At 39.8% G+C, this 27,729-nt stretch overlaps 1 protein-coding gene across 1 annotated transcript; it reads left to right on the forward strand.

Annotated features, from left to right (window-relative positions):
• Nucleotides 1-27,663, forward strand: LOC105479686 (Yip1 domain family member 4). The gene is made up of 6 exons (XM_011737804.3): nucleotides 1-287; nucleotides 12,721-12,874; nucleotides 14,407-14,578; nucleotides 18,736-18,813; nucleotides 22,460-22,573; nucleotides 26,562-27,663. Exons 1-6 carry the CDS (start codon nucleotides 209-211, stop codon nucleotides 26,697-26,699), a joined length of 735 nt encoding a protein of 244 aa, XP_011736106.1. The 5' UTR covers nucleotides 1-208; the 3' UTR covers nucleotides 26,700-27,663.
• The last annotated feature ends 66 nt before the right edge of the window (nucleotides 27,664-27,729 follow it).

The raw sequence follows: 27,729 nt of genomic DNA on the forward strand, positions 1-27,729 counted from the left end.
GGTGATAGCCACCAAGAGGACTTTGGTGGGGCAGTCTCGGGACAGCCCAGCGGCCTGCTGTGCCCGTCTCCGGCCTCGATCCCAGCTTGCACGTCGAGACTCGTAGGCCGCACCGTAGGGCAAGCGTGCGGGTCGGTGCCGCGGCAGCCTCGCGGTCTGGGCCCAGCCGCAGCCTCCTCTAACGCGGCCGGCTCTGAGGGGCCGCGAGATGCAGCCTCCGGGCCCGCCCCCGGCCTATGCCCCCACTAACGGGGACTTCACGTTTGTCTCCTCAGCAGACGCGGAAGGTGAGGCTGAGCCCCTGGAAGGGCTGTCACCCGGAGGAAGCCAGGGCCCGACGCCGTAGGGTCTTCCTGATGCCGAGGCGGTCGTGGCCGGGTGGGGACAGGCAGGAAGCTGACTGGTGACTGCAGCCCACCGCGCCTGCCGGGCCTTCCAAGAGGCCCCGAAGGACGGAGGGAGGGGTGTAGGGAGCTGCTTTTTAAAGCATCAAGTTACTTGGTCAGCCCCTAGCTTTCCCCACACCGTCTGGTGGCTGGTTTTTCTGGGTGGCTTATTCTCTTCAAGTGGACCCACGAAACCCTAAGGTTTTATTTCTGGAATTACTCGCCGTTACTGAGAAAAAGGACAGATTGGCCAAGGGACATCTCAAAGAATGAGAATAAGGAAGGAGGACTGTTTTCTTCTGTTATGTATCAACAGATAACTTTTTTGGGGGGTCTGGGATAAGATTCGGCACTGCAAATACAAACTCAGTGGAGATCACTTTTTTTGGGGGGTCTGGGATCAGATTCGCACTGCAAATGCAAACTAGTTTTTATTGAATTTGATGTCTTACCCGAGTCCCCGTTTTCCTCCCATTTTGTAGTGTTTCACCTCAGTATTCAGATAAATTGATCCAGGTATATTGGAAATTTAGCATAATCCAACTATGTGTTTCCAGTAGCCCCTACAGATTTCTTTGTACTATTCTGAGGAAGCGATTGTGCTAGAGATACTTTTCTACAGCACAGGAGAATGTTTTCCTCCTTTTCTCAGTTCCCTATCCAACTCATAACCTGGATATTATTCTGCTAGTCATTTTCAAATTTTTATTGCACTTCGTGCACCAGTTATTTTCCAGTGACCAGACTTACTGCCTGCTATGAAAACATAAATTATGTTTACAGAAATTTCAGTCTGAAAAATAAGCTAGATTTTTCTAAGAAATTTTATGGTGTATCAGTATAGCTTGTTTTCCCTTTTGTTTTTCTTGTTGTGCTGTTTGGCATTGTTTTTTAAAAATAGTACTGGTCATAATTTAAAATGTACAATAAAATTTTTGTCTGTCAAAGGGAACATAGCTGATACATTTACTTTTTTTCTTTCTTTTGTTCTTTTTTTTTTTTTTTTGAGGTGGGGTCTCACTCTGTTGCCAGGCTGGAGTGCAGTGGTTTGATCATAGCTCACTGTAACCTCAAACTCCTGGGCTCCCATGATCGCTTCAGGCTCCTGAGTAGCTGGAGACTATCTGGTGGCTGGTTTTTCTGGGTGGCTTATTCTCTTCAAGTGGACCCACGAAACCCTAAGGTCTGCGCCACCATGCCCAGCTAATTTTTTTCCTTTTTTTTTTTTTTGAGGCGGAGTCTCACTCTGTCGCCCAGGCTGGAGTGCAGTGGCGCAATCTCGGCTCACTGCAAGCTCCGCTTCCCCTGTTCATGCCATTCTCCTGCCTCAGCCTCCCGAGTAGCTGGGACTACAGGCGCCCGCCACCACGCCCGGCTAATTTTTTTGTATTTTTTTAGTAGAGACGGGGTTTCACTGTGTTAGCCAGGATAGTCTCCATCTCCTGACCTCGTGATCCACCCACCTCTTTCTCCCAAAGTGCTGGGATTACAGGCGTGAGCCGCCGCGCCCGGCCTAATTTTTTAAACTTTTTGTAGATCTCGCTAGGTTGCCTAGGCTTGTCTCAGATTATTGGCCTCCCAAATTGCTGGGATTACAGATGTGAGCTACCAGCCCAGCCGTAAATTTCTTTTAAGCTGAGATACAGCACCCCAAAATATTTCAGTTTGTTTCATCTACATTTGGTAGCATGATGCTTAGGGAGTAATATCAACTTTAATTTCCCAGGTTTAAAAAAATTGTTTCCATTAAGTGTCAGAACATGATGTTTGTTCAAACTCATGTTTCTATATTCTTTTCATTCTCCCTTCCCTCAGGAATTAGTTTTCTTAAATATGCCTAAGAAATCTGACAATAATGTAAGTAGATAACCCATTGATTCCATATACTAAGAAACCTGAAATAAGTAAAAATCCATAAAGTTTATTCAAACTTCTCTGTATTTCCCCAGGAGACATATAGATCTATATATCCAAGGAGCTATATGTGTATGCATAATATCCTCACACAATATATTGTACAGTTTAAATTTAGAGTATTTTAAGTATACTACTCATTGATCTTTTTTTTTTTTTCTCTTTTTTGAGACAGAGTTTCACTCCCCTCGCCGAGGCTGGAGTGCAGTGGCTTGATCTCAGCTCACTGCAGTCTCCACCTCCTGGGATCAAGTGATTCTCCTGCCTCAGCCTCCTAAGTAGCTGGGACTACAGGTGTACGCCACCATGCCCGGTTAATTTTTGTATTTTTTGTAGAGACAGGGTTTCACCATGTTTCACAGGCTGGTCTTGAACTCCTAGGCTCAAGTCATCCACCCACCTTGGGCTCCTAAAGTACTGGGATTACAGGTGTGAGCTACCACGCCCAGCCTCATTTGTTCTTAATTAGACTCCCAATGACCTTTATTATTCCTGTATTCTATAAAGAAACTGAGGTGGGCTGGACGTGGTGGCTCACACCTGTAATCCCAGCACTTTAGGCTGAGGTGGACAGATGGCTTGAGCTCGGGAGTTTGACACTAGCCTGGGCAACATGGCAAAACCCCATCTCTACAAAAAATACAAAAAATTAGCTGGGCGTGGTGGCATGCACCTGTAATCCCAATCCCAGCTACTCAGGAGGCTGAGGCAGGAGAATCACTTGAACCCAGAAGGCAGAGGTTGCAGTGAGCCAAGATCACGCCATTGCACTCTAGCCTGGGTGACAGGGCAAGACTCTGTCTCAAAAAACAAACAAACAAAAAAAAATTAGCCAACCGTGGTAGTGCACACCTGTGGTCCCAGCTACCATGGGGTCAGCTGCTCTGAGCCTCACTTGAGACCCAGAGGTCTAGGCTGCAGTGAGCTATGATTGTGCCAGTGTGTTCCAGCCTAGGCAACAAAGCAAGACCCTGACTGAAAAAAAAAAAAAGAAAGAAAAAGAGAAACAGAGGCTTAGAGAGGTTTAGCAACTTCCACATGATAGATCTGTAATTAAGAGCTAGTCTACAGCCAGGTGTGGTAGCGTGCGCCTGTAATCCCAGCTACTCAGGAGGCTGAAGCAAGATGATTGTTTGAGCCCAGAAGTTTGAGGCCACCCAAGGGAACCTAGTGAGACCCCATCTCAAAAAAACAAAACCAAAGAGCTAGTCTGCTGTCTCCTCACGTTTCTTTCTGCTGTCTCTTTCTTACATTTTTCTAAATTGTGTATCTGAAGTATGGAAGAGTCCTGGATTTGCATCCTGGCTTTTATCAATTACTCTGCATGTGATCTTGGGCAAGCTACTTACCTTTTTTTTTTTTTTTTTTTTTTGAGACGGAGTCTTGCTCTGTGCCCCAGGCTGGAGTGCAGTGGCACGATCTCGGCTCACTGCAAGCTCCGCACCCCCGGGTTCACGCCATTCTCCTGCCTCAGCCTCCGGAGTAGCTGGGACTACAGGCGCCCACCACCTCGCCCGGCTAATTTTCTTGTATTTTTAGTAGAGACGGGGTTTCACCGTGTTAGCCAGGATGGTCTCGATCTCCTGACCTCGTGATCCGCCCGTCTTGGCCTCCCAAAGTGCTGGGATTACAGGCTTGAGCCACCGCGCCCGGCCCTTTTTCTTTTTTTGAGACGGAGTCTTGCCCTGTCACCCAGGCTGGAGTGCAGTGGCGCGATCTTGGCTCACTGCAACCTCCGCCTCCTGGGTTCAAGCCATTCTCCTGCCTCAGCCTCCCAAGTAGCTGGGATTACAGGCTCACGCCACCACACCCAGCTAATTTTTGTATCGTTAGAGATGGGGTTTCACTACATTGGCCAAGCTGTTCTCGAACTCCTGACCTCGTGATCCGCCTGCCTCAGCTTCCCGAAGTGCTGGGACTATAGGTGTGAGCCACCGTGCCCGACCAATTTACCCTTTCTTAACCTCATTTTCCTCGTATACAAATTGGGAATAAGAATACCCAAGTGTGCAAATATTTTGCAAATGTAAAGTATTTACTACTATATCTGGAAGAGTTAAGTGTTCAACAAATGTGAGTAATGATGTTGCTGCTTGGGTTTCAGTGTTAACTGACCCCACACTTATTTTTTTATTGTTTTCCAATATCAACATTTTACTGTACAGCTCCAGGTCTTTTCCCTAGTTTCTACACGTCATATAAATTCTTGCTTCTCCCCTTTTTATACTGTTTTACTAACCATGAATATTTTCAACTTATAGATGTTTTCAGTGTATACCCTTCCTTCTAGATTCTGTCCAAATCCCTCATTCTTAATGATACCTATCCTTACTATGTGTCCACACATACCCTTTATTCTAAAATGTGCTTTGGTGTTTTGTCTCCATGTGTATGCAGATTCTGATCTTCATGCTTAGAATGTCTTTCTCCTCCTCGCCTCAAGTTAAAACTTGAGACTGAACTCAAATGCTCTTTCCTTGGTAACACTTACTTTAACTGTCCCTCAGAAATGGAAACTTCCTAATATTTTCTATACCCCAGTACCTATCATAGAACCCATGGTATAAATATCACAAAAGAATTATTTGTAGAATAAATTATTTTTGCTTTCATTTATCTCATGTCTTTTTTTTTTTTTTGGAGACAAGAGTCTCGCTCTGTTGCCCAGGCTGGAGTGCAATGCTGCAGTCTTGGCTCATTGCAACCTCTGCCTCCCAGGTTCAAACAATTCTCCTGTCTCAGCCTCCCAAGTAGCTGGGATTACAGGGGCCTGCCACCATGCTCAGCTATTTTTTGTATTTTTTTTTTTTTTACTAGAAACGGGGTTTTACCATGTTGGTCAAGCTGGTCTCAAACTCCTGACCTCAAGTGATCTGCCCGCCTCTGCCTCCCAAAGTGCTGGGATTGATTACAGGCGTGAGTCACCATGCCAGGCCTAATGTCACTTCTTAATTTAAGCTTTATGGTATTGTTTGCCCTTCCATTAATTAATTCATTCAATAAGCATGCACATTTGTTGATTGCCTACTATGGGTCAGGCACTAATATAAGTACTGGGTCTATGTGTACCAAGACAAACGCCCCCAAAAATCCCAAATAGTCTATCCCTTCATAGATTTTATAGACATTAATCAAGTAATTACACAAATATATAATTATATACAGTGATAAATATAATGAAGGAAAAGTGGAGGAAATTATGAAAGGAACCTACATAGTCTAGTCTGCAAGATCAAGGAAAATTTGCTTAAGCAAGTATAATGATTTGGATTTGTGTCCCTGCCCAAATCTCATGTTGAATTGTAATCTTCAGTGTTGGAGGAGAGGCCTGGTGGGAGGTGACTGGATCATGGAGGTGGACTTCCCCCTTGCTGTTCTTGTCATAGTGAGTTCTCACAAGGTCTGGTTTTTTAAAAGGGTGTAGCACCTCCACTATCTATCTCTCTCTCCTCTGGCCGTATAAAACTGCCTGCTTCCCCCTTTGCAATCTGCTGTGATTGTAAGTTTCCTAAGGCATACCCAGCCATGCTTCCTGTAGAGCCTGTGGAACTGTGAGTCAAACCTCTTTTCTTTATAAATTACCCAGTCTCAGGTAGTTCTTTAGAGCAATGCAAGAATGGACTAATACAGCAAGTATATCTGAGAACTAAAGAATGGATGATATTTAATTATCTGAAGTTAGAGCAAATAGCCTCGTACAAGGTCCCTGAGGCAAATAGAATCCAGGTTCATTCAAAGAAATGAGAGGCTTAGTGTGGCTAGGGTATAGAGTCTAGATGGGGAGGAGAGCAGATAAGTGGGCCTGGATAAGAAGATAGGACATGTAGAAATTATTGGACTTGAGCCAGAAAAGCAACTGGGGGAGGGAGATGAAGGATTCTAAACAGAAGAGTGAAATATTTGCATCTTAGAGTCTCCTGGGTACAGTGAAGAGTATGGATTGGAAGGAGACAAAAATGACTGGGGGAAAAGCAGTTCGTACACCATTGTAATCATGTAGGCAGGAGTTGATGGTTTGCATTAGCTTGCTACTGGTGGTAGAAATGGTAAGTGGACAGACATGGTTTAAAAATATTTAGAGGTAAAACTGACAATTTAGTGGTGGTTTGGATGGAGAGGGAACATGCAAATAAAGCAAACCATCAAGGATAAGCTTCTAGCTTACAATGCTGGATAGATTAGTAGTATCATTTAATGAAAAAAAGTGGAGGAAGACCTGAGATATCTCAGTTTTGGAATATTGAATTTTAGATGCCTTTGAGATAGATGCAAGGAAATGTTGATGGTAGGTTTTATAAATCTAGTAAAGAGAACTGGACTCAATATATTGCATTTCAACCTTGGCTTTCTTCTTCCTTTTTATTCCTATATAAAAATGATAATACCTACAGCTCACAATACAGTGATCACTAAATTGTAGATAATTACTGTCATTGTTCTTTTGAGTAAATGATAAATTTCTGTCACTCTGTTATTGTGACCATTTAGCCTATTCTTTGACATTCCCCCTTCCCGGAAAGGACGTCACCTCTAATACAAGTTAGTAGTGTAGACAGAGGAATCTTTAGTTTTTCCTTTTTTTTTTTTTTTTTTTTGAGATGGAGTCTTGCTCTGTCGCCCAGGCTAGAGTGCAGTGGCGCAATCTCAGCTCACTGCAACCTCCGCCTCCCGGGTTGAAGCAATTCTCCTGCCTCAGCTTCCCGAGTAACTGGGATTACAGGCACCTGCCACCGCACCTGGCTAATTTATGTATTTTTGGTAGAGATGGGGTTTCACCATCTTGGCCAGGTTGGTCTCAAACTCTATGATTCCTACTTATGAAAAATAATATCCATATAGGTCTAGTCTTACCACAAATATTTTCTATACAATATGCTGGTGAAGTATGATATATAGTATGTAACGGTTGCAAGAATAACTTTTCCTTTTTGAAAACTGAAAATGACATTTTAGCTAACCTTTCTTAGGGAATTTAAACAAGATTTACTTTTTTCATTAATCTACTTACTTTCATGAGTTTTAAAACTCATAAGGCATTACACAAATCTACAAATGTGTTTAAATTGCATATAACTATAAACACACATACACACACACAAATGAGCGCATGTCAAACTGGTGAAATCTGATTAAGGTCTATGGATTATACTAGTGTCAGTGTTCCTGAATTTGATAGTTATGTGAGTTGGTACTATTGGGGGAAACTGGGTAAAGGGTACATATGACCTCTCTTTTCTATTTTTGTAACTTTCTATGAATCTATAATTTTTTTTTTTTTTTTTTTTTTGAGACGGAGTCTCGCTCTGTCACCCAGGCTGGAGTGCAGTGGCCGGATCTCAGCTCACTGCAAGCTCCGCCTCCCGGGTTTACGCCATTCTCCTGCCTCAGCCTCCCGAGTAGCTGGGACTACAGGCGCCTGCCACCTCGCCCGGTTAAGTTTTTTTTGTATTTTTAGTAGAGACGAGGTTTCACTGTGTTAGCCAGGATGGTCTCGATCTCCTGACCTCGTGATCCGCCCGTCTCGGCCTCCCAAAGTGCTGGGATTACAGGCTTGAGCCACCGCGCCCGGCCTATAATTTTTCAAAATAAAAAATTTAAAGACATAAGACAAAAGAAATTTCATCTTTTTGTGAATCAGATAATCAGATAAATTACAGAATTTAATTATTTACAATATGAAAATTTACTGATAATATTTGATAGAAAAGCTACTAAAGCCATAAACCAGGATAACATGATTAAAAATATAACCTAAGACAAAAATTTATACAAGACATTGAAAGAAACATTTTCCTTTTTTTTTTTTTTTTTTTTTTTTGAGATGGAGTCACGCTGTGTTGCCCGGTTGGAGTGCAGTGGCATGATCTCGGCCCAGTGCAACCTCCACCTCCCGGGTTCAAGCAATTCTCCTGCCTCAGCCGCTCGAGTAGCTGGGACTACAGGTGCACGCCACCACACCCAGCTAATTTTTGCATTTTTAGTAGAGACAGGGTTTCACCATGTTGGCCAGGATGGTCTCGATCTCTCGACCTCGTGATCCGCCCGCCTCGGCCTCACAAGTGCTGGGATTACAGGTCTGAGCCACCGCGCCCTGCCGAAAAAAACATTTTTTTACAGAGTAACATGATCAAGCTCCAGTATAGGTCTAGCAATTACAAAATTATGCACATGCATCAGTTTCTTGATCTCTTTCATAGGCCTGTGTATACATTAAAATGGTATCCTTAGGCCAGGTATGGTGGCTCTTGCCTTTAATCCCAGCCCTTTGGGAGGCCAAGACAGGTGGATTACATGAGGCCAGGAGTTCAGGACCAGACTGGCCAACATGTTGAAACCCCATCTGTACTAAAAATACAAAACTTAGCTTGGCATGGTGGTGCCTGTAATCCCAGCTGCTCGAGAGGCTGAGGCAGTTGAATCGCTTGAACCTGGGAGGTGGAGATTGCAGTGAGTTATGATCATGCACTGCAGCCTGGACAACAGAGAGACTCTGTCTAAAAAATAAAAAAATAAAATGGTATCCTTATAACTCAAATGAAATAATGAAATTTATTAATATCTTTTAGTGCAAAAATATATGCTTGTTTTTGTTTCTGCTGCACAAATACACAATTCTGGGTCATACTGAAGCACATGTAGACTTCATTTTCAAGTCTGAGATGAGATGAAATGAGATGATTTTTGTTCTTGCTCTTGTTGCTTGTTAAATAAGGAAAAGCTTCTTTATATATGAGAATGTGGCGAGTGCCACAAAATGTTCATTGTTTATTGCAGGATACTTTTCTTTCACAGAAATCGGGAACTTGTCTAGGAGCAGATCAGTAGTAAATTTCATCTTTAGTGTACTGTCACACTGCACTAAGTTTTCCTCTTTCAGATTCTCAGGCTGAGCAGAAGATTCAGAGAAGGGATCCCATACCCAGTCATACATTTGAGTTGAAAGGGAAGAAAAATTCCTGTTAATTTTGTTGTGTGAGTTTTCCAAAGGTGGCTTTCAATAAGACTTGAAATTTACTGATATTCTTCACTCTGAGCTAAAATAGCAGTAGAAACATTTTTAAAATTTCCTTTTACAATAGATTTTTTAAAATATTGTTTCTTTTTAAATCCACTTTTATATGTATTATCTTTACATTGTTTTTACTTAGAAAATGACAAGAATATTATGGTATAGTAAGTAGAAATTAACATAAAATTCATGTTTTACTATCTGGACGTCTATCCAAGAGCTGGCAACCAAACTAGCTCGTTCTTACTCTGGTTTAAATTAAGTCAGCCATGCTCCTGGAGTGATTTTTAATTGTTTTCCTTGCTTTCTGACATCATTCTCCACTTGTTAACTTGATAACATGTTAAACTACTGCCAATTTTTTGGAGTTTCCTGTTCTTTCTCACTCACAATTATGTCTTGGGGATACTAGGGGAGTTGTCAAACTGCTATTGCTGGCATTCCCACATGTGTCCTTGATATTTTTCTACTTTACATGGAACAGAAAGTACTACAAAATCTGTAAGCTGAAGATGCTTTTTTTTGTTTGTTTGAGACGGAGTCTCGCTCTGTCACCTAGACTGGAGTGCAGTGGTGCAATCTCGGCTCACTGCAAGCTCCGCCTCCCGGGTTCATGCCATTCTCCTGCCTCAGCCTCCCGAGTAGCTGGGACTACAGGTGCCCACCACCACGCCCGGCTAATTTTCTTGTATTTTTTTTAGTAGAGACGGGGTTTCACCGTTTTAGCCAGGATAGTCTTGATCTCCTGACCTCGTGATCCACCCACCTCGGCTTCTCAAGGTGCTGGTATTACAGGCATGAGCCGCTGCGCCCGGCCTGAAGATACCTTTTTGAGGTTCTTGCATCCATGCCATGACAAACTGCTAAACATGTACAGTTCTGAAGCACAACATTTCTTAGCACTATAATTTATCCTTTTTTGCTTTAGATTAAGGACTTTACGTGCAGTCCTTTCTAGAAACCAGGAAACAGTTGTTAAGGTCCTTTCCAGCCTCATAATTGCAAAACCTCCAACGTCACTGTTGTACTAGTGATTTCTGGATCTAAATCTTCTTGTTAAATCAAGAAAAAACACTCTTGACCTAGTGCGGTGGCTCACACCTGTAATCCCAGCACTTGGGGAAGGACTAGGTAGGCAGATTACCTGAGGTCAGGAGTTCGAGACCAGCCTGGCCAACATGGCAAAACCCCGTCTCTCCTAAAAATATAAAAATGAGGCCGGGCACGGTGGCTCAAGCCTGTAATCCCAGCACTTTGGGAGGCCGAGACGGGCGGATCACGAGGTCAGAAGTTCGAGACCATCCTGGCTAACACGGTGAAACCCCGTCTCTACTAAAAAATACAAAAAACTAGCCGGGCGAGGTGGCGGGCGCCTGTAGTCCCGGCTACTCGGGAGGCTGAGGCAGGAGAATGGCGTAAAAACCCGGGAGGCGGAGCTTGCAGTGAGCTGAGATCTGGCCACTGCACTCCAGCCTGGGCGACACAGCGAGACTCCGTCTCAAAAAAAAAAAAAAAAAAAAAAAAAAAAAAAAAATATATATATATATATATATATATATATATATATAAATGAGCCAGGCATAGTGGTGCACGCCAGTAATCTCAGCTACTCAGGAGGCTGAGGCAGGAGAATCACTTGAACCCAGGAGGTGGAGATTGCAGTGAGCTGGGATTATACCACTGCACTCCAGCCTGGGAGAGACAGCAAGATTCTGTCTCAATAAATAAATAGATAAATAAATAAATAAATAAGAATTAGCTGGGCATGGTGGTGTGCACCTGTAATCCCAGCTCAGGAGGCTGGGGTGGGAGAATGGTTTGAACCCAGGAGGCGGAGGTTGCAGTGAGCCGAGATGACGCCACTGCACTCCAGCCTGGCAACAGAGTGAGACTATGATGCAGAAAAAAGAAGAAAAGAAAAAACACTCTTTGTATCTATTAGAAATAGACTTTTAAATTCCACCTCTCTCATTTCAACTTAGATTAAGATGAAGTAGCAAGCACTTTTAAGAGAATATTTTAACTACACGATTATATGATAACATGTACAGGGATTATTTTTAAACTTTAGGTGGTGAATTCAAATATATTTTATCTCTGAGTGAGCTCCTTTATAAAAACTTTTTAGAATCATATAATGTTTAACCTGGAAAGAACTTTGAATAGGATGCTAGGACCCAGAAAACATGAATGATTTGCTGTATCAGTTAGTAGCTAAGCTGGGACTTAGCTTCAGAATGTAAACATTTGTCAAACTTAATTGCAGGAGTTGTCACAAGCAGGCCAGGATGTGACTCATAGAGTATTATGCAAATTAAGCTCTTTGTACTGTATATGAAAAACAGTTTTTTGTTTTTTAAGGAAGCTAACTTTGGTATTGGTTGGACATGATCTCCAGAGAAGTATCTGTCTGTGTTAGAGTGTTCTGGTTTGTTGTTTCCAAAAGTATTTTTCTGAAATAATACTATAATCATGTGACTTGCACTGACCGTGTTGATGGTTGTTTATTAATGTATATTGTCTGATCCTACAAATGTGCTTTTTCTTTTTAATCCCTATGTGACCTCAGGTAAATCCTTAACTATTTCCATTGTTTTAACTAGAAAATGTAGCATTAGTACTACCACGATTATCTGTAAGTCCTAAGATACTGTGCAGACTCTACATGGAATTTATTTTTTAATATGGATAACTGAATCTCTTCACCTCTTTTTAGAGCTGACCTAAAAAATAAAAACAAAAAACATAGCCCTTTATTTATTTTTGCCAAAACTAAAGATGAATGATGTAATTATGTGAAGAAAAGGGAAATTTTGGCTGAAATAACAGGGACTCTTACTTACCAGATTTATCAAGAACTAAACATTAATATATGAAACACTTAGCATAGATATGTGATGATTTAAATGAAAGAATGTGTGAATAAATACATGAAAAGGTAGAGAGAAATTATCTACAATTTCCTTTAGCAAATAAATTGTCTAATAGTTTGTATATATACATATGTAATACCTCTGAAAAGAAGTTATTCAGTTACTTTGTTCTGAGGCACATGGTATGTATAATAATGAAGGAATCCAAAATGATGTCGTGTAACATATTTTGCATGTATTTTCCATTGAAATTTGAAGGAATTACTGTTGTTAAGTCTAGATTCTGGTATCAGTCTGGCTAATTAGCTGTGAAACCTTTTGCATGTCTTTTCACTTCTTTCATCTTTCATTTTATTCTTATAAAATAAATGATGGTTTTTAGATATCTTATCACTATAAAATTTGAAGATTATATGCAATAGCAGATGTTCATAGAGATCTTCAAATGATAATTATTTTAGTTGAATATCTGCTCACTTTGGTTAAGATTCACACATTGTTTCTTAGTTTATATAGTTTTGTCCTCTTTTCTCCTAAGATCTCAGTGGTTCAATAGCATCCCCAGATGTCAAATTAAATCTTGGCGGAGATTTTATCAAAGAATCTACAGCTACTACATTTCTGAGACAAAGAGGGTATGGCTGGCTTCTGGAAGTTGAAGATGATGATCCTGAAGATAACAAGCCACTCTTGTATGTAAAAATAATAATACATATTTTTTGGTTTTTAGAGCTAGTCTGTGGGATGATTATATTCTTTCTTGTTATGTAGAGAGAAAACATTAACCTTTTTGGTCAAAAACTATAGCAATTGTCAGTTTTACTAGCAATTTAAAAAACTGAAATAATAATGAGAGAATATTTTTTAACTAATTAAAAAACAAAAATTAAAAGAATGGTAATCCTGTATCTCACACACATGTATGTCTACTCCAGCTTACCTGGGTCTGTCAGCTATCTGAAGTAATCATGCAGTTTAAAAAAGCAAGGCTCTTAGGTACTTGCTGTTGAAATTAAGTTTCGGACAAATTAAGATTTCCAAAAAGATTACCACTCCAAAATCTCTTCAATGTAGAAATTCTAGAGCTGCCACTGGGAGGAGAGCTACATATAAAGAGGCTTTCACTTTCTTTATAGTATCTGAAATTTTGTGGTTATCTGGAGAAAAAAGTAAAGAAATAATTTTGAAAAGAAGAACCTATAGCCTTGTAAAATTGAGGCATTTCTGGAATCTTCTTTGTATTAATTATCAGTAGAGTAAGTGCTGAAATATCCTATGTTTCTTAATGTTAATACACCATATATTTGCCAGGCATAGTGGCTCACGCCAGTAATCCCAGCACTTTGGGAGGCTGAGGTGGGCGGATCACTTGAGATTAGGAGTTCAAGATGAGCCTGGCCAACATGGCGAAACCCCATCTCTACTAAAAATACAAAAAAAAATTAGCTGGGCGTGGTGGCACGGGCCTGTAGTCCCAGTTGCTCGGGAGGTTGAGGCATGAGAATCGCTTGAACCTGGGAGACAGAGGTTGCAGTGAGCCAAAATTTCACCACTGCACTCCAGCCTGGGTGAGAAAGCAAGACTCTTATCTCAAAAACCAGCAAAAAAAGCATATATCATCAAATCAAAGACACTATTGATTATAAGATGAAGTTATTTTACATATTAATTAAACAGAAAAGTGCATAAGACAGCATAAAGCTGGGACATCAAAGAGCTGTCTCCTTATTAGTGTAAGGATGAATGAGAAATAACATAACACAGAAAGAGACAGCAAGGAAGTTTGCTTCAGTTTGGCAGTGGATAAGATGTTGAAGGAAAGAGAGAATTTCCCCAGAGAATGTAAAACCCACACTGGTTCTCATATGGGTTTGCCATCTGAATTAGGCCCAAAAAGTCTCAAGCAGAAAATTTTACTTAAAGTTTTCTTAAATAGTGCCTCCAGGAGACTGGCGAAAGGAAAGGTAAATATTAGAAACACTTGGTGTCACTCCAGGCTGACGATTGTAAGATACCAGTGATTGAGATATATCCCACATTTAGAGATGTTGGAATGTTAAAAATGTACACCTTGGAATTAGTGAAATGTGGCACTTCAAATGCAAATGTTTTGTTGACCTATGGAGATTATACTGTCTTATTTAAAGTTTTCTTAATTTTTTTTGCAACTGTTTTAGTATTTGGAAATGTGTGCCTTTTGAGAATTTTTATTTTAAAATTATAGGGAAGAATTGGACATCGATCTAAAGGATATTTACTACAAAATTCGATGTGTTTTGATGCCAATGCCATCACTTGGTTTTAATAGACAAGTGGTGAGAGACAATCCTGACTTTTGGGGTCCTCTGGCTGTTGTTCTTTTCTTTTCCATGATATCATTATATGGACAGTTTAGGGTAAGTATATCTTATTTTATACAAATTCTAAATATTTTGAGAGTTTCAAAAATTAAATATAAGATATTAACTGTAATATACCATATTATGTTTGAGAAATGCTTTACCCATTATTTCTCACTTGTTCGTTCCTAAAACTGTTCCATAATTAAGTGAGGAGTACCTTAGATTAATGCTTTCTTACTTTTCCACATCACGATTGACATAGAATGGCCAGATGTGGTGATTCCCGCCTGTAATCCCAGCACTTTGGGAGGCCGAGGCTGGTGGATCACGAGGTCAGGAGATTGAGACCATCCTGGCCAACAAGGTGAAACCCTGTCTCTACTAAAAATACAAAAAAAGTATCTGGGTATGGTGGTGCACGCCTGTAATCCCAGATATTCGGGAAGCTGAGGCAGGAGAATCGCTTGAACCCGGGAGGCAGAGGTTGCAGTGAGCCGAGATCATGCCACTGCACTCCAGCCTGGCGACAGAGTGAGACTCCATCTCAAAAAAAAAAAAAAAAAAAAAAAAGTATTAGTACTTGTATAGCACACTGGAGTAAATGGATAGAACCACTTCCAGCTGAGCAGAAGTCACCAGAAGGGCTGCTCATGTACCTTCTGATTTTCCCAAGAGATTAACAGTTTGAAATGTAATACTCATATTCATATTTCTTACCTTTTATTCATTCATAATTCTGTTCTTAAAATGACCATTACTTTAAATGAATGATGAGAAGGATTCCATCAGTATTTGTTTTTATACTACTACTGGTATTTTAATCCCTTTGTCCTACTTTCAGATACTTTATTACCAAAACACAACATATATACATCACTCCCTCATGCAAAGTTTAAGGCTTTGAGGGGGTAAAAAGTTACTGTTCACCACAGGGATTTGGAAATGAATGAGTTTCTGGTGTCTGCTCTAATAAATTGCTACAAGCTTAGTGGTTTTAAGTAATACAGATTTATTTTACAGTTCTGAATGTCAGAAGTCCAAAATGAGTCATAAAGCTTTGACCAAGGTCAAAATGTCTACAGGGCCGGTTCCTGTGGAGGCTCCAGGGCAGAATCTGTTGCTTGTTTCTTTTACTTCCAGAGGCTGCCAGCATTCCTTGGCTTCTGGCTACATCACTATGATTTCTGGTTCCATGATCACATTACCTTCTTCTCCATTGTACTTAAATCTCCTTGAGTTTCCATCTTTTTTTTTTTTTTTTTTGAGATGGAGTTTCATTCTTGTTGCCCAGGCTGGAGTGCAATGGCATGATCTCAGCTCACTGCACCCTCCGCCTCCTGGCTTCAAGCGATTCTTCTGCCTCAGCATCCCAAATAGCTGGGATTACAGACATGCACCACCACCCCCAGCTAATTTTGTATTTTTAATAGAGATGGGGTTTCACCATGTTGGTCAGGCTGGTCTCAAACTCCTGACCTCAGGTGATCTGCCTACCTTGGCATCCCAAAGTGCTGGGATTACAGGCTGAAGCGCTGTGCCCAGCCTCATTTTTCATCTTTTAAGGACAATTGTTACTACATTTAAGGCCCACCAAGGTAATCCAGAATAATCTCTCCATCACAAGATACTTTATGCATTACTATACTAGTCCTATTAATATTTACCCTAGATTAGTAAATATCAGATATCAGATATTTTATATCAGATATTCTGTTTATATCAGATATTCTGTTAAAGTGTTGCAAAGACCATTGAAGAAGGTGAATGGAGACTCTGGTCTCCTACCTACCACTAATTCTTCATCTAGAACATCTCTAATTGTATCTGTTTTGTATAATCTTTCGTCTGAACAAAGGGTTCTAAGGTTGAAAACAGAAGATTAGGCCCATGCCTACAGGCCAAGGCGGGTGGATCATGAGGTCAGCAGTTCAAGACCAGCCTGGCCAAGATGGTGAAACCCCATCTCTCCTAAAAATACAAAAATTAGCTGGGCATGGTGACAGGTAGCTGTAATCCCAGCTACTCGGGAGGTTGAGGCAGAGAATTGCTTGAACCTGGGAGGTGGAGGTTGCAGTGAGCCAAGATCGCGCCATTGCACTCCAGCCTGGGCGACAGAGTGAGACTCTGTCTCCAAAAAAAAAAAAAAAGGAAAAAAAAAAAAAAAAAACAGATTACTATACCATCATAGAATGTCACTCAATTTGGATTTACTTGATGTTTTCTCATGATTTAATTTGGATTATGCATTTTTGGCAAGAATATCTCAGAAGTGACATTGTCCCCCTCTCTGTATACTGACAGGGAATGTGTGATACTGATACGTCTTATTATTGGTGATATTAACCTTGATCACTTGGTTAGGTGATGGGGTAGTATCTGTTCAATTTCTCCAGTGTAAAGTTACTATTTTTCTCTTTGTAATTAATAAATATCTTATGGAGATACTTTGCAACTATGCAAATATTCTGTTTCCCATCTAACTTTAGACTACTAATTTTAGCATCCGTTGGTAGATCGTGCATGCAGTAATTATTACTATAATGTTTACAGAATGATGATTTTTCTGTTTCCCTCATTCATTTTATTCTTTGAGTTATAATCCAGTACTGTCATAATTTATTTTATTGCTCAGATTTTTCAAGCTTTAACCATTGGGAGCTCCTTCAACTTGCCTTCTGTCTCGTTTCAACATATCCCATTCTTTTTTTTTTTTTTTTTTTTGAGACAGAGTTTCGCTCTGTCGCCCAGGCTGGAGTGCAGTGGCCGGATCTCAGCTCACTGCAAGCTCCGCCTCCTGGGTTCACGCCATTCTCCTGCCTCAGCCTCCCGAGTAGCTGGGACTACAGGCGCCCGCCACCTCGCCCGGCTAATTTTTTGTATTTTTTAGTAGAGATGGGGTTTCACCGTGTTAGCCAGCATGGTCTCGATCTCCTGACCTCGTGATCCGCCCATCTCGGCCTCCCAAAGTGCTGGGATTACAGGCTTGAGCCACCGCGCCCGGCCCCATTCTTTTTTTTCAGTACTTACTTTCCTTCTTACTTCACACAGTGTTCTGGGCTAATCTTGTATTTTGCCTGCCCTAGCCTTGGAATCAACCATTCTTTTTTTTTTTTTCTCTTGAGACGGAGTTTCACTCTTGTCACCCAGGCTAGAGTGCAATGGTGCGATCTCAGCTCACCACAACCTCTGCCTACCAGTTTCAAGTGATTCTCCTGCCTCAGCCTCCCGAATAGCTGGAATTACAGGCATGCGCCACCATGCCCGGCTAATTTTGTAATTTTTTTTAGTAGAAACGGAGTTTCTCCATGTTGGTCAGGCTGGTCTTGAACTCCCGACCTCAGGTTAGCTACCCGCCTCAGCCTCCCAAAGTGCTGGGATAACAGGCATGAGCCACTGCACTGGCCAACCATTTATTTAAGAAGTCCTACTTCCTTTAATTAGGAAATGATATTTAGAAACCAGTTTCTGGGGCTGGTCATGGTGGCACACTACTGTAATCCCAGCACTTTGGGAGGCTGAGGTGGGAGGATCACTTGAGCTCAGGAGTTCAAGACCAGTCTGGGCAACATAGTGAGACCTGGTCTCTCTTAAATAAGTAAGTAAATAAACAAATAACATAGCAAGATTTGTCTCTATTAAATAAATACATAAATAAAATAATAAATAATAAAAGAAACCAGTATCTGGGCAATAAATGTGCTTATGTTGCTACTGGGGTGTTATATCTAGACCATCCCAGCAGACAGAGCTTGAAAATATAAATATATGTATGTATCATTACACTAAGTTTGAGGAGTTAAAATTGTCTGAAATGGCTTCCATATTCTATTGAATAAATATGTAACATAAATTTTAAAGACTTCCAGAGAAGATTGATAACTTACTTCAGAAATAATTTTTTCTTGTGGGATGCTGTAAAACAGGGGGTTGATAGTAAACACTTTTTTTGCAATAATCTTTTATCATAGATTTTGAAATACTGAGGTTTCTTTAGGCAATTGATAATTACTAAGATTTTAATTTGGATGTAAAACTGTATCACACATTATATTCTTATTAAGTTTTGGAATGATACCTGAGAGCCCACATAACATCTCTATGACCTGAAATTGGGCGTGCTAAACTGTCATTTATGGCAGAGAATTGAGTTATTGGAAAATTATCAGCTTATTTGGTATAAAAATATTAATTGCATGATATTTCTCCCTAAGGTGGTCTCATGGATTATAACCATTTGGATATTTGGTTCACTAACAATTTTCTTACTGGCCAGAGTTCTTGGTGGAGAAGTAAGTAGTTTATTTTGAAAATAACCTTTCTTTTTTATGGTGAGCTTGATTTTTGATACTGCAGATGTCATCATTAGCTATACAAGAAACTGTTTCTTGTCCCAGAATTGCTTTATGCTAGTTCCTTTAAGATGATCAACATTAGTATTGTGCTTACTCAATAAATGGTACGACAAATGAGGAAAAAGAAAATATCCTGTCCCATTTATGAAGTAATTGCAGCCTTTTAGGGAAGCATAGAATTTATTTTTTTTATTTATTAATTTTTTTTTTTTTTAATGGAATCTTGCTTTGTCATCCTGCTGTAGTGCAGTGGGGCAATCTTGGCTCTTTGCAACCTCCACCTCCTGGGTTCCCAATTCTCCTGCCTCAGCCTTCCAAGTAGCTGGAATTATAGACATGTGCCACCATGCCTGGCTAATTTTTGTAATTTTAGTAGAGACAGGGTTTCACCATGTTGGCCAGGCTGGTCTCGAACTCCCAACCTTAAGTGATCTACCCGCCTTGGCCTCCCTAAGTGCTAGGATAACAGGTGTGAGCTACCGCGCCCAGCCAAAATTTATTTATTTATTTATTTATTTGTTTGTTTGTTTATTTTGAAGCAGAGTCTTGCTCTGTCACCCAGGCTAGAGTGCAGTGGTGCGATCTCGGCTCACTGCAAACTCCGCCTCCCGGGTTCAAGCAATTCTCCTGCCTCAGCCTCCTGAGTAACTGGGATTACAGGTGCCCACCACTGTGCCCAGCTAAGTTTTGTATTTTTTAGTAGAGATGGGGTTACAACATCTTAGCCAGGCTGATCTTGAACTCCTGACCTCATGATCCACCCACCTCAGCCTCCCAAAGTGCTGGGATTACAGGCATGAGCCACCATGCCCGGCCTATTTCATTTTTGTTTTTTTTGAGATGGAGTCTCACTCTGTGTCACCCAGGCTGGAGTACAGTGGCATAATCTTGGCTCACTGCAACCTCCACCTCTCATGTTTAAGCGATGCTACTGCCTCAGCCTCCCGAGTAGCTGGGATTACAAGCACTTGCCACCCTGCCCAACTAATTTTTGTATTTTTAGTAGAGATGGGGTTTCACCATGTTGGTCAAGCTGGTCTCAAACTCCCGACCTCAGGTGATCCGCCTCAGCCTCCCAAAGTGCCAGGATTACAGGTGTGAACCACTGCACCCAGCCAGAATTTATTCTTGGAAATTCTCAAATGTTTTGATCTCACGTTGCCAAAGAGATTTGTAACAATAAACCAACTACATTTTAACATAAACAATACATTTAAAGAAAAACAACCATATTTTCCAAAACAAAAGAGTTAGAAGCATAGCATTGTTTTACATTTTTGTAAGTAGCTTTAATGTCTGGCTGAATGGAAATCGGATTCTAATATATGCTTTTTCCATTCAATCTGTTAAGATATATTATTTTGGCTAAAGTATCTGAAGAAAATAAGGCTTTATACAGGTATATAATTGAAAAGGGAGAGTATTTTAGTAACCTTTTCAGATGATTGTGAATATTCTCTGATATCACACCAGAACTCAAAAGGGGCTGGATGCCGTGGCTCATACCTGTAGTTCCAGCACTTTGGGATGCTGATGCAGGAGGATCGCTTGCGCCCAGGAGTTCCAAGACCAGCCTGGGCAACGTAGGGAGACCCTATCTCTTTAAAAATTAGCCAGGCATAGTAGTGTGTGCTTGTGGTCCGAGCTACCAGGGACTGAGGTAGGAGGCTTGCCTGAGCCTGAGGGATTATGGCTGTGGTGAGCTGTGTTTGTGCCACTACACTCTAGCCTGGCTGACAGTATGATCTTGTCTTAAAAATAAATAAATAAGGACTTTTGAGCTGGGTGTGGTGGCGCACGCCTGTAGTCCCAGCTACTTGGGAGGCTGAGGCAGGAGGATCACTTGAGCCCAGGAGTAGTTGTTGGTTTTTTGGTTTTTATTTTAGCCTGGCCAGTATGGTGAAATCCCGCCTCTACTAAAAATACAAAAATTGCCGGGCATGGTGGCTCACACCTGTCATCCCAGCACTTTGGGAGGCTGGGGTGGGTGGATCACCTGAGGTCGGGAGTTCGAGACCAGCATGTCCAACATGGAGAAACCTCATCTCTACTAAAAATACAAAACTAGCCAGATGTGGTAGCGTATGCCTGCAATCCCCGCTACTCGGGAGGCTGAGGCAGGAGAATTGCTTGAACCCGGGAGGCAGAGGTTGTGGTGAACCATGATTGCGCCATTGCACTTTAGCCTGGACAATAAGAGCAAAACTCTGTCTCAAAAATAATAATAATAATAATAGTAACAACAAAAATTAGCCGGGCATGGTGGCACACGCCTGTAGTCCCGGCTACTCAGGAGGCCGAGGCAGAAGAATCTCTTGAACCTGGAAGGCGGAGGTTACAGTAGCTGAGATCGCGCCACTGCACTCCAATCTGGGCAACAGAGGGAGATCCGTCTTTAAAAAAAGTTTATTTTTTTCCTTCTATTTTCAGTTTCATAAGTGAATGATATTAGAATATGTTCGATCGAGCATCTTAATAAAACTCTTTAATTAATTTAGAGTAACATCTGTGAAACTTTTTTACTCTGCATATGGAAATTTAAAATAATTCTAATAGACACAAAATTATATTTGTTTATATATTATTTCTTATGTCCTAGACAAAATCTAGTATAATATATGAAAATATATATCATTATGTTTTTTGGTAATTCAAGACTGTTGATGTAGGAGTTTAGGGGCCTAGATTTTAATTTGAACACTGACACCTTACTAGCTTTGCTTTCCTAAGCAAAGCATTGTTTCTCTCTAAGAATCAATTTCTTCACAATAGAGACAATAATGCCTGTTTCATAGGGTTGTTATTTCATTTGATCTCCACAGCATGTGAAGCCCTATCACAGAACTTGGCATAAAGTAGTCACTAAAAAATATTTTTCTCTTCAGTCTCTCCTGGCCACCTTCCCTTTCTTTCTGGTCTGCATTGGTAACATCTAGGTTCTCTAGACCTTGGATTTTTCATCTGAATGGGATGTAGTGACAAAATGCAATGTAGAGATATACTGAAGGTAGTATGAAACTCAAGAGAGGTAAATGCTGGAAATGTAGATTTGGGTATTAGCAAATTTATTTTAATTGAAACCATGTTGGTTGGTGAGACTGCCCAGGAACATGGGAGACTATATGATAATTTGAAATAATGAGTATAATAGATTATGATTTATTCTTTTTTTTTTTTTTTTTTTTTTTTTTTTGAGACGGAGTCTCACGCTGTTGCCCAGGCTGGAGTGCAGTGGCGCGATCTCGGCTCACTGCAAGCTCCGCCTCCTGGGTTCACGCCATTCTCCTGCCTCAGCCTCCTGAGTAGCTAGGACTACAGGCGCCCGCCACCGCGCCCGGCTAATTTTTTGTATTTTTAGTAGAGACGGGGTTTCACTGTGGTCTCGATCTCCTGACCTTGTGATCCGCCTGCCTCGGCCTCCCAAAGTGCTGGGATTACAGACTTGAGCCACCGCGCCCGGCTATGATTTATTCTTAATGCTCACATTTATTTGAATACAGCAAGGAATATGTGGTGTTCAATTTTGATTAAAATGAGTATCTTGATTTCTATGACATTTATTTGAAATTTTCAAAATTCACAGGTTGCATATGGCCAAGTCCTTGGAGTTATAGGATATTCATTACTTCCTCTCATTGTAATAGCCCCTATACTTTTGGTGGTTGGATCATTTGAAGTGGTGTCTACACTTATAAAAGTAAGTTAAGGATTATGTATTACATAGTTTACTGTTTTCCAGTATCAAAAGTATACTAGGCCTCTGTCTGGGAATATTGTGATATAAAACTCTTTATCAAACGGTTGGTAGTATTTTGGAAGTGACCTTTCTTACTGATTTTACCAGTTATATTTCTTTTATTTTTTTCCTTTTTAATCACCAGATATTACCATTTGTCTAGGGGGAAAAACAAAGAGCAAATCAGGTTTCAGGATATTATAGTCAGATTTTTTTTTTTTTTTTTTTGAGATGGAGTCTTGCTCTGTCACCCAGGCTGGAGTGCCTCCCAGATTCATGTGATTATCCTGCCTCTGCCTCCCTAGTAGCTGGGACTACATGTGTGTGCCACCACGCCTGACTAATTTTTTGTTTTTAGTAGAGATGGGGTTTCACCATGTTGGCCAGACTGGTCTTGAACTTCTGACCTCAGGTGATCTACCTGCCTTGGCCTCCCAAAGTGCTGGGATTACAGGCATGAGCCACCATACCCGGCCTGGTCAGCATTTTTTAAATGTTGAATTTAAAAGTTATTTTCTATATTTATAATATGAGTTCATCTGACAGATTTTGAGGGGGATATTTATTTAAAATTCCACTGGACATTTATTTAGTAACTGTTACTCCTGTTTGAATAGTAACTTTCCTGTCAAATATGATAGATGTGGTTCTAATAAATTGGATTTTCCGTAATGCAGAGATCAGGACTTCTTTGTGTTATTTATGTTAAATTAACATATGTACATACACTTAAACATCTACTGATAAGTATTAAAAAATAGTAATGTATTTATTACTATTTGAGTAATATAACTTAAACATTGGAATTTATTAATGTTGAACAACTTTGGGGAATAAGTGACTGCCTTGACACATGTATGTATATTACACAGTGAATATAATTTTGTTCTTTATGGAGAACGGAACTTTTAAAGACTATGACTTTCAGAACTGATGTTATGTAACCTCCACATGAAAGTATTTGTTTTTAAGTAGCTGAGCCAGTTGAAATTATTGCTAATTTCAATATAAAAGAAATAATGATTCCTGTTAGAATTACGTTAAGCTGATACTGATAATAAGCATTGGGTATTGAAAGTGTAGTTTTTGGAACTAATCAGTTCTAAATTCAAATCCTGGTTCTGCCACTTAGTTGTTGTCTGGTCTTCCAAGGTATCTTAACGTTTCTTACCGTCACTTTGTTGTTAACAATGGTAAACTTAACAACTGCGTTTTAGGGTTTGTTACAAAGAGTTTAAAGTATATATAATGCTGACCAGGCATGGTGGCTACCGCCTATAATCCCAGCACTTTGGGAGGCTGAGGCGGGTGGATTACTTGAGCTCAGGAGTTTGAGATCAGCCTGGGCAACATGTCTAAACTCCATCTCCACAAAAAATTAGGCAGATGTGGTGGCAGGTACCTGTGGTCTCAGTTCCTTGGGAGGCTGAGGTGGGAGGATTGCCTGGGCCCATGAGGCCATGGCTGTAGTGAGCCATGATTGCACCACTGCACTCCAGCCTGGGTGACAGAGCAAGACCCTGTCTCTGCCTAGTACAGTGCTTGGCACAGAGTAAGCACTCAAGCTGTTGTTATTACAAATATTATAAAATAGGCCAGGTATGGTGGCTCACCTTCGTAAATCCCAGCAATTCAGCCGGCTGAGGTGGGTGGATCAGTTGACCCCAGTTTGAGACTCAACCATTTATCCAAAAATACAAAAATTAGTCGGGCATGGAGGCATGCACCTGTTAGTCGTAGCTACTCAGGAGGCTGAGATGGGAGGATCGCCTGAGCCCAGGAGGTCAAGGCTGCAGTGAGCGGTGATTGTACCCCAGTGTAGGCGACAGAGTGAGACCTTGTCTCAATAAAAATCCAAATTATAATATTTTTAGATCATCTTTGTGTTTAAACACTTCAGAGACTAAAGAGACCTTGTTTTCTTCTTCAGTATAACCCTAAAATCTTTTTTTGAAATTGGCATTGGCCGGGCGCGGTGGCTTACGCCTGTAATCCCTGCACTTTGGGAGGCCGAGGCGGGTGGATCACGAGGTCAGGAGATCGAGACCATCCTGGCTAACACGGTGAAACCCCGTCTCTACTAAAATACAAAAAATTAGCCGGGCGCGGTGGCGGGCGCCTGTAGTCCCAGCTACTCGGGAGGCTGAGGCAGGAGAATGGCGCGAACCTGGGAGGCGGAGCTTGCAGTGAGCCGAGATGGTGCCACTGCACTCCAGCCTAGGCGACAGAGTGAAAGACTCCGCCTCAAAAAAAAAAAAAAAAAAAGAAATTGGCATTATTAGAACTTAGTTTAAAGTCAACGTTGCAGCAGACATTTAATTACTCCTATTCCAGCCTTAGTGAACATACCACTCACTCACGATCACTTCCTGGTGTGTGTTTTTTCACTTGGGTTAAGCTTGTTTCTGAGACTACTCCCAAAATGGTTAAAACCGTTGTTCTCTGGTCATTTTTAATCATGTAGTTCATCTGAAAGTTGGACCTTAATATTCTTTATACAACATATAAATCATTATAAAATAGAAAACTCTTTTTTATATCATTAAAACTTTAGAATAAAATTGTTTTTAAACTTCAGACTATTCTGTGGCAAAATTTTTTTTCTGATCACTTACTCTTCTGTGAGTTAGTGAGCTATTACACATTTCTTATTTCAGTCTGTGGTTTGTTGAGAAATACGATGCGAAATTAATCAGTAAACTCTAACATTAGAATATATAGTTTAAGTGCACTGATTTTATTTAACATCAAATCTCGTAATACTTGTCACTCTTCAACCATTTATAATGAAAACAATCTAATCATGATATACAAATGCAATTTGATCAAATTTTATTTTATATATTTCCCTGTACTTTTGTGTATGTTTGAATTATTTTGTAGGGTTACTTTTTTTTTTTTTTAAGTTCAACAAACCCAGTGGAAAACTGGACCAGACCAAATACATTTTTAATAAGTTTGCCAATATTTAGTTTTTACCTGTATAGCAGTGATTCTCAACTGAGGTCGATTTTGTCCCCCAGGGGATGTTTGTCAACATCTGGAGGTATTTTTGAGAAGTGTTACTAGTATATAGTGTGTAGAGGGCAGGGATGCTGCTAACCATCCTACAATGCACAGGATAGCTCCCCACAGCCAAGAAGTATGCAGCCTAAAATGTCAATATTGCAAGGTTTAGAAACTCTGCCTTGTGCCAGGTCTGTTCCTATTATAGTTTCCCTGATTTCCCTTGAAGTTTTTCCTTAATTTTATGCTGTAAATTGTGTTAGTTGACTACATCAATAAGTATTGCATAAGTTTCCAGTAGAAATAATTTAGAAGTATGTATGTGTGTAATCCAAAAACTATAGTATACTTTATTTAAACTCTTGACCAAAATGTGGTCTTTTTTTTCTCTTTTTTATTCAACCCTGTATTTCTACCTGTTCTTGGGGAAAAACTTAATAAATATTGTATAAAATTTTTACTTAATCGATTTTCTTATTTAGAAGGAAAAAGAAAATTTCCTACTTTGCAGGAATTAGTTTTCTCTCAGTAATTTGGTGTAATAATAGTTTTTTCAAAAGTTGGCTAATCATAATTACCAGGGAACTTAATTTAAAATACTGATAACTAGATGCTTCCCTTAGAAATTATAACTCAAAAAGAAAAAACTAGTAAGTTATAATTCAACAGAACTAGAGAGTCCCCCAAGTCTCTTTTTAATAGGCACCCCAAGTGATTCTTATGATAAGACAGGTCTGATAAGACCACATTTACAGAAGTCAAGGAGTACAGCAAAGATGGACATTCTTAATAAGTTTTTAACATTTGTAACAAGTTTTGCTATTTACCAAAATTGGTGGTTGATTTTTTAAAAATATTGTAAACACCATTTTTACTCTATGATATCCAAAAAGTTAATCGACTTGCTAATATGCTGCCTTTTGTCTTTTTTCCTTTTTTTAAGCTGTTTGGTGTGTTTTGGGCTGCCTACAGTGCTGCTTCATTGTTAGTGGGTGAAGAATTCAAGACCAAAAAGCCTCTTCTGATTTATCCAATCTTTTTATTATACATTTATTTTTTGTCTTTATATACTGGTGTGTGATCCAAGTTATACATGAATAGAAAAAGATGGTGTCACATTTGTGTGTAGGCTGGGAATTCTTGCTGAAGGAATTGGAGAAAACCTGTTGCTGGCAAAATTTTACACGTTCCAGATGGAAAGGGAAGTTTAAGCGCTTTGTAAAACAATTTTTTTTTTTTGTATTTAATTAAGCAATTGCAGTTATCTGGGATTTTTGGGTCAGAATTTTAAATTCTGCTTGATTCTCCATATTCCAGTGAATAAAATACAAAAGCATTGTGTTTTTAAGATTGTGTCAATATTCACCTAAAAACTTGTGCCAAAAGCACCTGGATTGGTAATTATATTTCACTTGAAGGGTAAATTTGACAATATCCTGATAATCTAAAGTGCAATTTTTTTCTTCAAAATGTTTTCTCCAGCATCACAGATCCTGCAGATATATATTTATATTTATACATATATATTTATGAAATAATTCTTATTCACAAAATATATTTCTGATAAACATTAAGATATTAAATCTGATGCACAAACTTTTTTTAATTTGGCCATTAATCTTTTTTATTTAAAAATTTAAATTTGTTTTTAAAATTGTATATAATTTTTTAAATTTCACACATGCTTCAATACTTCCTTGTTAAGAATTCTTAATAACTACTAAACTGATTGTAATAGTTGCTGATATATATTTGGTTTGTTTGGGTATACTTTTCAAAACCATTTTTGAATGTCTGAACATCTGATTGAAAGTTTCTGTTTATCTTTCTGACCAAAGGAGCAAGAGGTATAATGGATATGGCATTCATTAAAATTGTTACTAGTACAAAAACAGTAATATTTACAGCATCAGTAAATATTTTTAAGTGGTACTTCTAAATCATAAAAGTTGGAGAAAGAGACCTTTAAATTCTTGTGGTCTTGAACAATGTTATATGAAGTAGAAAAAAATAAAATACTTCCCAGTTGTGTGTTTTGTTTTATAGCACCATGTCCTGTATTACTTGATATTTTAACAAGTATCAGGTACTCTCTAACAAATGTACAGTTT

Source organism: Macaca nemestrina, chromosome 13, assembly GCF_043159975.1.
Source record: "Macaca nemestrina isolate mMacNem1 chromosome 13, mMacNem.hap1, whole genome shotgun sequence".
Taxonomy (NCBI): domain Eukaryota; kingdom Metazoa; phylum Chordata; class Mammalia; order Primates; family Cercopithecidae; genus Macaca; species Macaca nemestrina.